Source organism: Gadus morhua, chromosome 23, assembly GCF_902167405.1.
Source record: "Gadus morhua chromosome 23, gadMor3.0, whole genome shotgun sequence".
NCBI classification, from domain to species: domain Eukaryota; kingdom Metazoa; phylum Chordata; class Actinopteri; order Gadiformes; family Gadidae; genus Gadus; species Gadus morhua.
In genome coordinates this window covers 19,874,749-19,886,052 of record NC_044070.1, presented here as the reverse complement: position 1 = coordinate 19,886,052, position 11,304 = coordinate 19,874,749, and the positions used below count along the sequence as shown (strand labels likewise).

General features: G+C 40.3%; 1 protein-coding gene across 1 annotated transcript; it reads left to right on the top strand.

Moving 5' to 3' along the window:
• Positions 1-1,132: 1,132 nt before the first annotated feature.
• On the top strand, positions 1,133-6,653 carry LOC115537730 (butyrophilin subfamily 2 member A2-like). The gene is made up of 7 exons (XM_030349782.1): positions 1,133-1,358; positions 2,591-2,908; positions 2,986-3,252; positions 3,578-3,877; positions 4,348-4,426; positions 4,581-4,615; positions 6,177-6,653. The coding sequence occupies exons 1-7, from the start codon at positions 1,289-1,291 to the stop codon at positions 6,281-6,283; spliced, it is 1,176 nt and encodes a 391-aa protein (XP_030205642.1). The 5' UTR covers positions 1,133-1,288; the 3' UTR covers positions 6,284-6,653.
• Positions 6,654-11,304: the final 4,651 nt, after the last annotated feature.

The window sequence follows — 11,304 nt, the reverse complement described above, 5'->3', positions numbered from 1 at the left end:
CTTCAGGTTATATTGCCAAAATGCGTGTATTCCTCCTACATGTACTAACCAAGCACAACACCCTTTGCCCTAGCCCCAGGGCCTACAAACAATCACTTATATTATAATACAGATAAAACTACCCATCACATCACTAATAAATGACCCAGAAATAACCACACCAATGCTTTCTACAAATTAAAAACAAAAGAGAAAATTATACAAAAAATGATAGATAATACAATGTGAAGTAATTTACAATAACACATGTTATAGAAAATGATGCAAAAAAATCAAAAGAAACCTTTCTCTTCATACGTAAACAGATGATTCAAAGGATAACATAAAAATAGAATCCAAATTCGAACCAAGGTGTGCTATATTATCCCTCTGAAACAGCTCTTTCTTTAATAAGAATGAGAACAATTACAATGACAACAATTACTTCACATTAAAGATGACCTAGATAATATTGTACCGCATTAAAACAAGAAACTCAGATTTGTCCTGTAAAAGCAGGACTTGAGCTCACCTCTCACTGTTAGGGTGACGAAGGTCTCCTGGTTGTACTGTGAAGTGCTGGCATAACACAGGTACCTGCCCTGGTCCTGGAGGTTCACCCTGGCCAGACGAAGGGATGTGTTGCCCCCTGAGATCTGGTCATTGAACAGGGAGGTCTGGAGATCAGAGAACAGGGTGGTGTTGGAGGCATGCTCTTCACTAACTTTATTAGCATGTCCATAATTAATACTTTGATGGTGATAACTGAAAAAAAGTTATCCCTCGTTTAGAACAAAGGAGGTGAACCAGTATAATTGGGGAGAGAGCGATCGGGGAATGAGTTGCAGGAGGGAAGACGGACAAGAACACACAGGTGAGGGGAAGGCCGTTAATGCAGGCTGGAGACGGAAGGTAAGTGAACAGTCTGGTGACATCTGGTGGACAAGGGTAGAACAAACCCAAAACATCACAAGGACAAAGAAAGATCATGACAATGATTGTTTATAGGCCCACATTTTGACAATATAACCTGAAGCCTGATCCAAAAATGAGTTATTTGCAAACAATCTCAGGTTGGTTTTGCGACCTCATTCAGTTTCCAAAATGTAAATCCGGTTTGACATGGCACACCCAAAAGGGTGCATGAAAAAAACAAACCAAACGAAACTACAGGAGAGGAAGGAGTGGCCCTGCAACAGGAACCACAACACCTTTCTTCCTCCCCAGATCATGTTATCGTTCCAATGAAGTGAAGTTGAGTCGTCAAGCTGCAGACTGAGAGGCCCAAGAGGCACGAAGGAAGAATAAGATGACAGAACTCAACGGTGTTCTGGTCCGAACAGCCGTGTTCCTCATGGTGGAGGTCCTCGTACAGGGAGGTAAGCTTGACTAATATGGAGACAATTCCTTATTTATAAAACATTTTTAGGATTAGTTGGAGATTTAAAGGTCAAAAGTTAAAGGTAAATCTAAACCTGGGGATATGATCGCTGGCATTGTAATCTATGCCATTTTGTAATCATTACTAATAAAACATGAGTAAGATCCTGTTTTTCCGGTCTGTCAACAAACGATCCTCTCTTCCCTGAATGCGTGGCGTTCTGTTTTAGCAGCGGTTGATTCTGATGTCTGCGTCACAAAAAGAGGGTTCTTCTCAGACACTTAGTTAATATTATAACGCTATTATAAAGATTATTATAATGCTCATTATAACGCTCATGCACTACAACGGTAGACTACAAAGTGTTCCCTGGCTCGTAACCATGGGGATGACACGCCCCTCCTTTGGTTTGCAAATTGGTTGGCAGAGACACGCAAAAACAAAGAAGAAATTCACTCCTGTTTCCTCTAAATTATGGTCTTAATTCAGTGGCAGTGACCAAATTGCATATATGACTATGTAATATAATACAATATAAGCCATATGACCATGTTTAAAACCATAAAGATGACAATTTGGGGTACCAATAACACATATTAGGCATATAATCTGATACATATTTTTGACATTATATATTAGGCCTGCTACTAGATACCAAGGGGGTTAGGGTTGGACAATTAGTTATTTTTGAACTGTAGTCATACAGAAACCATTGGAAAATTCCCCCAGAGGATGAACCTGCCTGAATACATTGTCTTGCAGTCATCATCAATATTTGTTTGGTAAGGTTGGCCTACAGGTGTGTACTGTTGTGAGATAGAAGGGAAAGAGTTTTGTTGTTAGTTGACGTTTGGTCTATGCATCACATTGTATACAGGGATTAACTTCTAAATAGCTATCACTATGACAATAAGCAACAGCAGCTCTGAAAGGACGAAGGGAGAGTTTGCGCCTTTCATGCCCGTGAGAATGCTGCATATCAGACTAACAACAAGCGACAATAGGCCATACGGTGGATGAGATAGATGGGTAGATTCGATTTTCTTTGATAGATTGTTTTCAGTAATTGGTTCCCAAATGGAATAAATAATTACGATTCTTATGTTGCTTTAATTTATTGCATATTATTTATTTAATACCAATGGAAAATTATAATGGTGTTAATCCCTCAATATGGATCACCCCTATGGTAGTTTTTAAATAGTTTACCCGATGCTGTTCAATCTCCAGACACCCAGGTGGGCTGTGTGTTTGGGGGGAGCTGTGTGCTGCCTTGCCACTTCCAGCCAAACAGTGATACGATCCTCCACTGGGTGAGGATGAAGGGGAATAACGATCAGGTCCACTCCTACTACGATGAACTGGACCAACTGGGACACCAGGACCCTCTCTACAAGGGAAGGACCTCCCTGTTCCATGACCAGATCTCAGGGGGCAACGCATCCCTTCGTCTGGCCAGGGTGAACCTCCAGGACCAGGGCAGGTACCTGTGTTACGCCAGTACTTCAGAGTACAACCAGGAGACCTTCGTCACCCTGATAGTGAGAGGTGAGCTCTCGACGTTGCATTGAGCAAAAGTTAGCTGTTTGAGTTTCTTGTTTTAATGCGATACCATGTCTTTGCAGCTGCTGTTTCAAGAGTGGACATTGTGCTAGTGAACAACACGGTAACCTGTAAGTCGGGAGGAATCTTCCCAAGACCACAGCTCACCTGGTCCGTCAGTCCTCACCCAGCTACTGTCCTCCAGAACACAACCGAGGTCCATGAAGATGACCAGGGACTCTATGACATCAGCGGCGTCTTAACGACTGTTTACAGTGACACAGAATCAACCTATTGTTGTTCAGTCCAAAACGAAGACTGTGCAAGGAAAGCCAGGATGAGGTTACACCGTAAGTCTTTGAATATCAGAATGGCAGCAGAAGTCAGAAGTAAAGAGTAGATTAGAACTGGTGAAATCCAATTTTCAATGGTGGCAACTTAACGGGGCCTGTCACGCTCGCTTGTTGCCAACATAAGAGGGTGATGCTTTAAATGTTTGTTGTAAAAATATTGTGGTCTGCAACATGAAAAGCTGCACCATTGACGTCATTAGTTGGGGATTTGCATTCTCCGTTGGTTGTCATATTCTAATTACTCTGCAGATTTCTTAACAATACATTGTATGTATATCTGTCTGTCTGTCTGTTTGTCCACTTGTGTCTCAACCCTAATCAGCTCCAATGCAAAGTGCTCCCAAGAGTGAGGTGTTACTCCCTTGTGACGCCTCGGGGCTCGATGACATCACCTGGACCTTCAACCACAACCAGACCATCCTCAGAAGACAAGCAGGACAAGAGGAGGTGGTGGAAACAGAGTGGCAGCAGCATATAAGAGACCTGTCTGAATCAGGCAGCCTCCTGCTGTATGTGTCCTCATCAGCCCAGAGTGAAGGGACGTACAGGTGTACTCTCAGGTACGCAGACAAAGAAGACGTAACCCACATTGAACTGAAGATACTACAGGACCCTTTTGAAGGTAGGCTCTTGGTGGAAATAAAAAAGTGTGATACTTAAACCATCCTTGGTGTGAAGGTGACATTAGGCTTACAATACTTTTATTCCAATGTCACTTTAGACATTTTATTGAACACATTGTTGACTAGGTAATGTTTAACATGAAGCTACTTGAATGTATGTTAAAGTTCTTGTTGATATTTAACAATTATTATTAATAATAATAATTGTTTTAGTATGTACCACATGTGAATACTCCAAAAATAAACAAGATAACACTTTTTGCCAGGATTTATTAGTTTTTATTAGCGGTTTATTGGTTTTTATTAGCCTGACAAGACTGACATTTTGCGATGAAAGCAATATCCCGAGTTTGAGATCTCACTCATGGGATATTGCCCAATATCCCGAGATAGTGAACCAATCAAATTGCGCCATTTTAGGAGGTTCACGTGTAGCATATACTAATTGTTATTATTATACTCTTTTCAGAGGGATCTTTGGTCGCATTAGGAGTCATCTTTGTAGTTATGCTCGCAGTTATCTCCGGGATCGTAATCTTCATTATCAGGTAAATATATGTCTCCTACACATTTTATCAACTGGGATTTTGTCGAAAGTTGGTGAGATTATTTCTGGGTAATTTATGAGGGATGTGGGACTGTGTGTTTTTACATATATGATTGAGATAAAGCCACTACTAACAGAACTCTTTTCACTCTTAGGAGAATAAAATTCAAACAAAAGAAAACAACAAAAAGTAAGCATCAATCCGGTACTCTGACCATCTATAACACGCGTCTGTATCTCCTGAAATTGAACAATGCTTCCCTACGGACGATCTCGTCAGATTGAACACAATTCCTTCTTGTGAGGGAGAACGGATGGAAGTTGTCTGGGTTAAGGGTTAAACCTTTTGACTTTATTACCATACCCTGAGACATAGCAGGGTTTGACTCACCAGGGGTCTCATTTATAAAACTGTGCGTGGGATCATTACTAAAAGTGTACGTACGCCCAAAATGGTCAATGCAAACAACCTCATGAATGCGATTCTGCATATAAAACAGACTCAGATGCAAGTATTATGACTTGTCGGAAACAATGGCAGAAGGACTGAGAAAAGCAAAAAAGCGAAATTTCATGGAGGTTGAAGTGGAGACACTTGTGGGTGAGATGGAGGCCCGAAAAGTAGTTTTGTGCGGCGGTCACGGGATTGGGATCACTACAACCAAAACTACAGAGTGAGTGGCAACATGTTGCTGCAGCAGTGAACTCTGTCACTGGCACGGAGCGCACAGTCCAAGAATTAAAAAAGAAGTGGTCTGACATAAAGGTTCATATTTTTATGTGCCGATAAATCGTTATGGTCCCTGAAGACCCTCTTCCTCTGAATCCTGCCATTTGCATGGTCCTCCAGCAGTGCCATGGTGCAGCATTACGCACGGGGCTCACCGCTGTAATTATAGGGTTACGGTAATAAGACTGATTGAGAACACCTTGGATAAAGTTTGTAATCACCCACGTAAAATTTTCTTGAACATAACCCCTTTTTAATCCCTGATATGTCATGAAAAGCATCAAGAGGAACGGACAACAATATAACGATTGTGATGAGGAGTATGTGGCTTGGTTTTCCACACTTGGGATTTAATTGACATTTGATTATGTGTTTACAGTGTCACATAAAACTATTATGTTATTGACACATGTTGGACAGATGCTTTATTCCATGCAGTCGCGCCGTCAATGGACAGTATGGAGTGACGATGATAAAACATAATCGTTCTTCTCACTCTACATTTCTTCAGTCTGACTTCAGTTCACCACCACACCGTCTGTGTCGCCAATTCTCCTTTTCCTCCAAACCATGCATACGCATGGGTCAGAGTTTGCTTAGGGCTGCGCACATTCTCCTGTCAAGTTCGTTTTTTATAGATCACAACCTTGGCATGGAAAGTCACGTACGCCACTTTCAGCCCCGTTTTGTGCGTACGCAACGGTTATAAATGAGACCCCAGATGTTTATCTATTTATTTCTTAAAGTCTCTTAAACAAGACTTCATGTTAGCTGTCCTTGAAGATGTAGTGACCGATGAAAGGTTAAGAAGAACATAATTTTGTCTCTTTGAAACATAAATAGGTCCGTCCAGAAACTATTCAGAGAAGCCTACAGACTTTAAATCTCTCTGTTTTTGCCAGAAAAAACAACTTGACTCAAAGCTTAATTGGCATAATTACGATTCAGACCATCGTCGCCCGTCGATAAAGAATAATGCATCGATATTAATTCATTATAATTGTTCTCTCTCTTTCTCCAGCCAGTGAACCTAAAGAGATGATCCCAGGTGAGACAAGTCTGTTTCCATTAATGTACCTCTGGTATGAAACTACAGAACCTCAGATTGAAGAGACTGGAACCCCCTAGAAAACAAAGATTGTATGTTTGCTTTGTGGTGATTTTGCCTCAGTAAAACAAGGGTGATGACGTGTACTGCTGCAGATGTTGTAGGCTTACCTCTTGGGTTACAAAGCTTAAAGTTGTTAACAGCTTGCAGATGCACTGTGAGATTTAGCTTTTTGCTAAAACTCAAATACATTGCACCTTCATTTTTTTACTTTTCTTTAAAGTAGCTATATGTATCTAATATATTTGTTTACTGTATTATTTAATATTATATAGTACAATGTTTCTTTTCAAAGCACTTTTAGTTTTGTTTCTGTAGTAGTGCTGTTTTTAGGTGGGTTTGAATATCAAGGTAGATTTGTGTCTTTATTATGCAATCAAACAGAATAGGTTTGAGAGCAAAACTTTCCACACTACAATCTAAAAATAGATTTGAGAGCAAAACTATCGACACTGCAATCAAAAAATGTTTTATTGCAAGTAAAATAAATGTGATCAAAAAATTATTAATGGGAATCCAAAAGTTTTGTTTGCAAATCCAAAAGTTTTCTTTGCAAATCTAAAAGTTTTGTTTGTGAATCCAAAAGTTTTGCCTGAGAATCCAAAAGTTTTGCTTGCGAATCCAAAAGTTTTGTTTGCGAATCCAAAAGCTTTGCTTGCTGTTGAGCTGAATCTCGTGGGCGGGACCTACTCCAGTCTCGATCGGAGTGAGAGCATGGCAACATCCACAGTTAGAGAGAGGGAGTTTTGAAGTCCATGATGAGACAGAGCGGGACTCGGGAGCTGAGAGGACAGAAAATCAATGCACAGGTATGTCTTCCGTCATAGTAATAGCAAGAATGTTATGTTTGAACTGGTGCATGTAGATTGCTTTTGTTTAACGATCTGTGGATGAGGCAATGGGTTAAAAAATACACATTATTTTGTCAGCCTGTAGCTGCTAGCTTAGCTCAATTACCTGGTCATAGGTATGATATGTGCCCAGGCTGCCTATTAGCCTGCATGACGTTGTGCATGTAGCTACTAGTTAACAGGACTATTTGTGTTCAACGATCTCTCGTTACTAACTGTGGATGTTGCCAAGCTGTCACTCCGATCGAGACTGGCCAAAAGAGACGTGTCTTACATCTTTCGGCGTAGGTCCCGCCCACGAGATTCAGCTCAACCGCAAGCAAAGCTTTTGGATTCGCAAACAAAACTTTTGGATTTGCAAACAAAACTTTTGGATTTGCAAACAAAACTTTTGGATTTGCAAACAAAACTTTTGGATTCCCATTAATACTTTTTTTATCACATTTACTTGCAATAAAACATTTTTTGATTGCAGTGTCGATAGTTTTTCTCTCAAATCTATTTTTTGATTGCAGTGTGGAAAGCTTTGTTCTCAAACCTATTCTGTTTGATTGCATAATAAAGACACAAATCTACCTCCATATTTGAAGGGCCTGTTTAAATGAAGGGAGCTTGTTATAGACCCTTTGAAAGCCCTGGCTGGTCTATGATCATTTTTGTTTTACATGCATGCCATTTTTAGTGCATAATAACCACGTTCAGAACCATAAAAATAATGAATGATGACGTTTTGTGTTCACTGCCTCTTTAACAACAGCAAAACACTTTAGAACACGGTTTAGAACATTGAATATTTTTGAACATAAGTCATTCAAAAAACACTTTGTATGATTTGTTTATGACGCGCCACATTTTCTAAAAGCTTCATAATGATAATATATATTAACATAGCGTATATATTCATTAATATATATGAGAATGATAAAAACAAAACCCTCTAAGCCAAATCAAAGTCAAAACCACTAAATAGAAGACAGTGAATGAATAAAGATAAGATAATAACCTTTTCAAACTAATTGGACCCAAAGTACAAAAAGTAGACATTGGACATTGGAACACCCTGCTTGAGCTCTGTATGGCTTACTTACTTACATTGGTTAAGACACACCTTCAAGCGGAAAGCCCTGTTGTTATGGACACACACCGTCAAGCGGGAAGCCCCGTTGCTATGGAGAAACACCCTCAAGCGGGAAGCCCTGTTGCTTCCCCCAGATCCTATAGCCGTGCTTGGTTATGTATTACATTGCTCTGCTAAAATGGATTGTTGATCAGTGTTCAGATTCAGTGATTAGTTGAGGACTGTTCTTAGGCTTTCTTCTTTCTTTCTTTCTTATTATGTATACCATTCCACTTTTAAAATGTTCATATTAGCTTGAAATCGCGCACTGCCATTCCAATTTCTGCAATATTTTAACCTTTTAAGATATTCTACTTTTAAAATATAATTTTTTTTATCATGGAAGTCAATGGGAAGACTGCAGAACCGTTCGCCCATTCTCTGACTACTTCAGACTTCGCAATTTGGTCAATCTTTAACCGTTAACCTTTACTCAAACATTACAAAATTCAACACACTTTGATCTTCAAATATATCTGTACAGATTTTCGATATCATTTATACTTTTGTCTGAATCAAGAGTTGAATTCCATACCCGCTTTGTATATTTACAGTTGGTCATGTTGAGGCTAGAGCGTGATGACGTCACGCGCTCTAGCCAAAGGCGGCTATCGAAAAAGCTAAAAATTTTGGACGTTGCGGGTCCTGACCATGTCAATATTTAACCTAAAAACACATTGTTAAGCCTAAACAGTCACGGTATTTCTTGTTTCACTGGCGCTAAATTAATGAATCAATTGGAATAATATATCGGGAATTTCTGCTTGTGGACTCCTGTTTATATTGCTAGAGGCTAAGTTATTCCTACATATCCAGTGTACTTCCGGTAGAGGGAGGCTAAATGCTAATATCAGAATGGCAACAGTCAGAAGTAAAGCGTAGATTAGAACTAGTGAAATCCAATTTTATATGATAGTGTTTTCACGTCAAGCTATCTACACAAACAATATCATATATGAATGTGATAATAAAAACAAATGGAAAATACATAAATTACATGCATATACAGGCTGACTATTACATTATAATAAAAAATTGACAATGATAATGAATTCACAGGAGCAACCTTTACCTTAATTCCAACAAAAAGCAGCTCAAGTTGTTTTGCCTTCCGATTAACAGGCAGACAATAAAACACCACATGTATTTTATAGGACATGTATAAAATACACTGTGAGCAATGTCTGTTTGATGAAGCAGAAATATATCAGAGAACTCCTTCAACTCTATTCATCCTGATACACGTGTCTGCAATACAGGAAGGGTGCTCTTTGGACGTCTCTGTTGTAGTGCGGAGGTTTCCTCCCTGATTGCCATCCAATCGTCAGTCTGACAACTGTCCGTGAACGTTGAATCCTGGCCCCTACGTTCCAGTCTGACCCTGCTGTTTCTGATGGTACGGGTCATAAAGTCAGGAGGTTTAACCCTCTACCCTAGACAGAGGAACGACTTCCGGAGGAGAGGGTTGTGTTTCTTTGTCCTGAAAGGAAAACAAAGTTATATTAATAATCAGTACCGAAATTCTGGGCCCTGTATACAAGAGGTACTGATGGGGCCCCCCCGAATTCCCCCTACCAGCCCCCTGGGCAGAGATGTTGACGGGGGTTTTATTCACATGGGCCCCCCCTCTGCCTTGGGCTCCCCCACAGCTGTGTAACTTATTGCCGCAGTCCGGCGACCCTGTTAATAATAGCCTCATGCCCATCAGATATGTGACACCGCACAGTCGAACATCACTCATAAATTACACAGAAGTAAACTCACCAATGTCTTCAACTAATTTACAATGAATACAATGTTTAGTAATAATGTAATAAATGAAGGGTACGTAGTTTTTTTACCTTTCTTTTTATATATAAAAGGGTGGCGATGATTAAAAGGATAACTGAAGCCACGACTCCTAATACGACCCCCAGTGGGCTATATAACCTCTCTGAAACAGAAAAAAATAGAAGTTCTTACAACAATAATAGCAAGAAACATCCAAATACCTTCGCATTAAACAAAACCTAGCTAACAATATTTTAAACACAATGTCTAAGGTGGCTTACTAAGTTACTGGCCCAGTGGACACCCTTACCGTACCCCCCAAGCATCAGCAAAGTGTTGAAAACACAATTGTTGTTGAGCCTACCTGCAATGGGGTCCTTCAGTATCTTCAGTTCAATCATTTTCAGGTCAATTTGGGTTACGTCTTCTTCGTCTGCGTACCTGAGAGTACACCTGTACGTCCCTTCACTCTGTGCTGATGAGGTCACATACAGCAGGAGGCTGCCTGATTCAGACAGGTTTCTTACATGCTGCTGCCACTCTGTTTCCACCACCTTCTCTTGTCCTGCTTGTCTTCTGAGGATGGTCTGGTTGTTGTTGAAGGTCCAGGTGATGTCATCGAGCCCCGAGACGTTACAAGGGAGTAACACCTCACTCTTGGGAGCACTTTGCATTGGGGCTGAATTAGATGGGCATACGAGTGGACAAACAGACAGAAATGATATTGTTATGAAATCTGCAGAGAAATTGGACCATGACACAATTTTTCCTAATTTGACCAAAGACCGTCAATGGTTGAACTTTTCTGTAATTTTCCGGTGAATATGGAGTAGATATTGCAGACCACAATACTTTCACAAAACTCATTTTAATCAGTACTCTCTTATGTTTGCAATTAGCGAATGGGACAGGCCCCTTTAAATTGCTGCCGTTGTGGGTTGGCACTTTATTTCTGACTTTTGTCTATCAAAAGATTTATATTCAAAGACTTACGGTGTTGCCTCATCGTGGCTTTCTTTGCACTGTGTTCATTTTGGACTGAGCAGCTGTAGGTCAATTCTGTGTCATTGTAAACAGTCCTTAAGGAGCCGCTGATGTCATAGAGTCCCTGGCCATCTTCATGGACCTCGGTTGTGTTCTGGAGGACAGTAGCTGGGCGAGGACTGACGGACCAGCTCAGCTGTGGTCTTGGGTAGATTCCTCCAGACTTACAGGTGACAATGTTGTTCTGTAGCACAATGTCCACTCTAGAAACAGGAGCTGCAACAATATTGTACCAAATTAAAACAAGAAACTCAAACAG

Bases quoted from the DNA above. Each gene is read 5' to 3' on its own strand.
- LOC115537730 (XM_030349782.1), top strand. From the start codon at position 1,289: ATGACAGAACTCAACGGTGTTCTGGTCCGAACAGCCGTGTTCCTCATG. The intron at 2,909-2,985 runs GTGAGCTCTCGA...ATGTCTTTGCAG, and splicing joins CGTCACCCTGATAGTGAGAG to CTGCTGTTTCAAGAGTGGAC. The intron at 3,878-4,347 runs GTAGGCTCTTGG...TACTCTTTTCAG, and splicing joins ACTACAGGACCCTTTTGAAG to AGGGATCTTTGGTCGCATTA.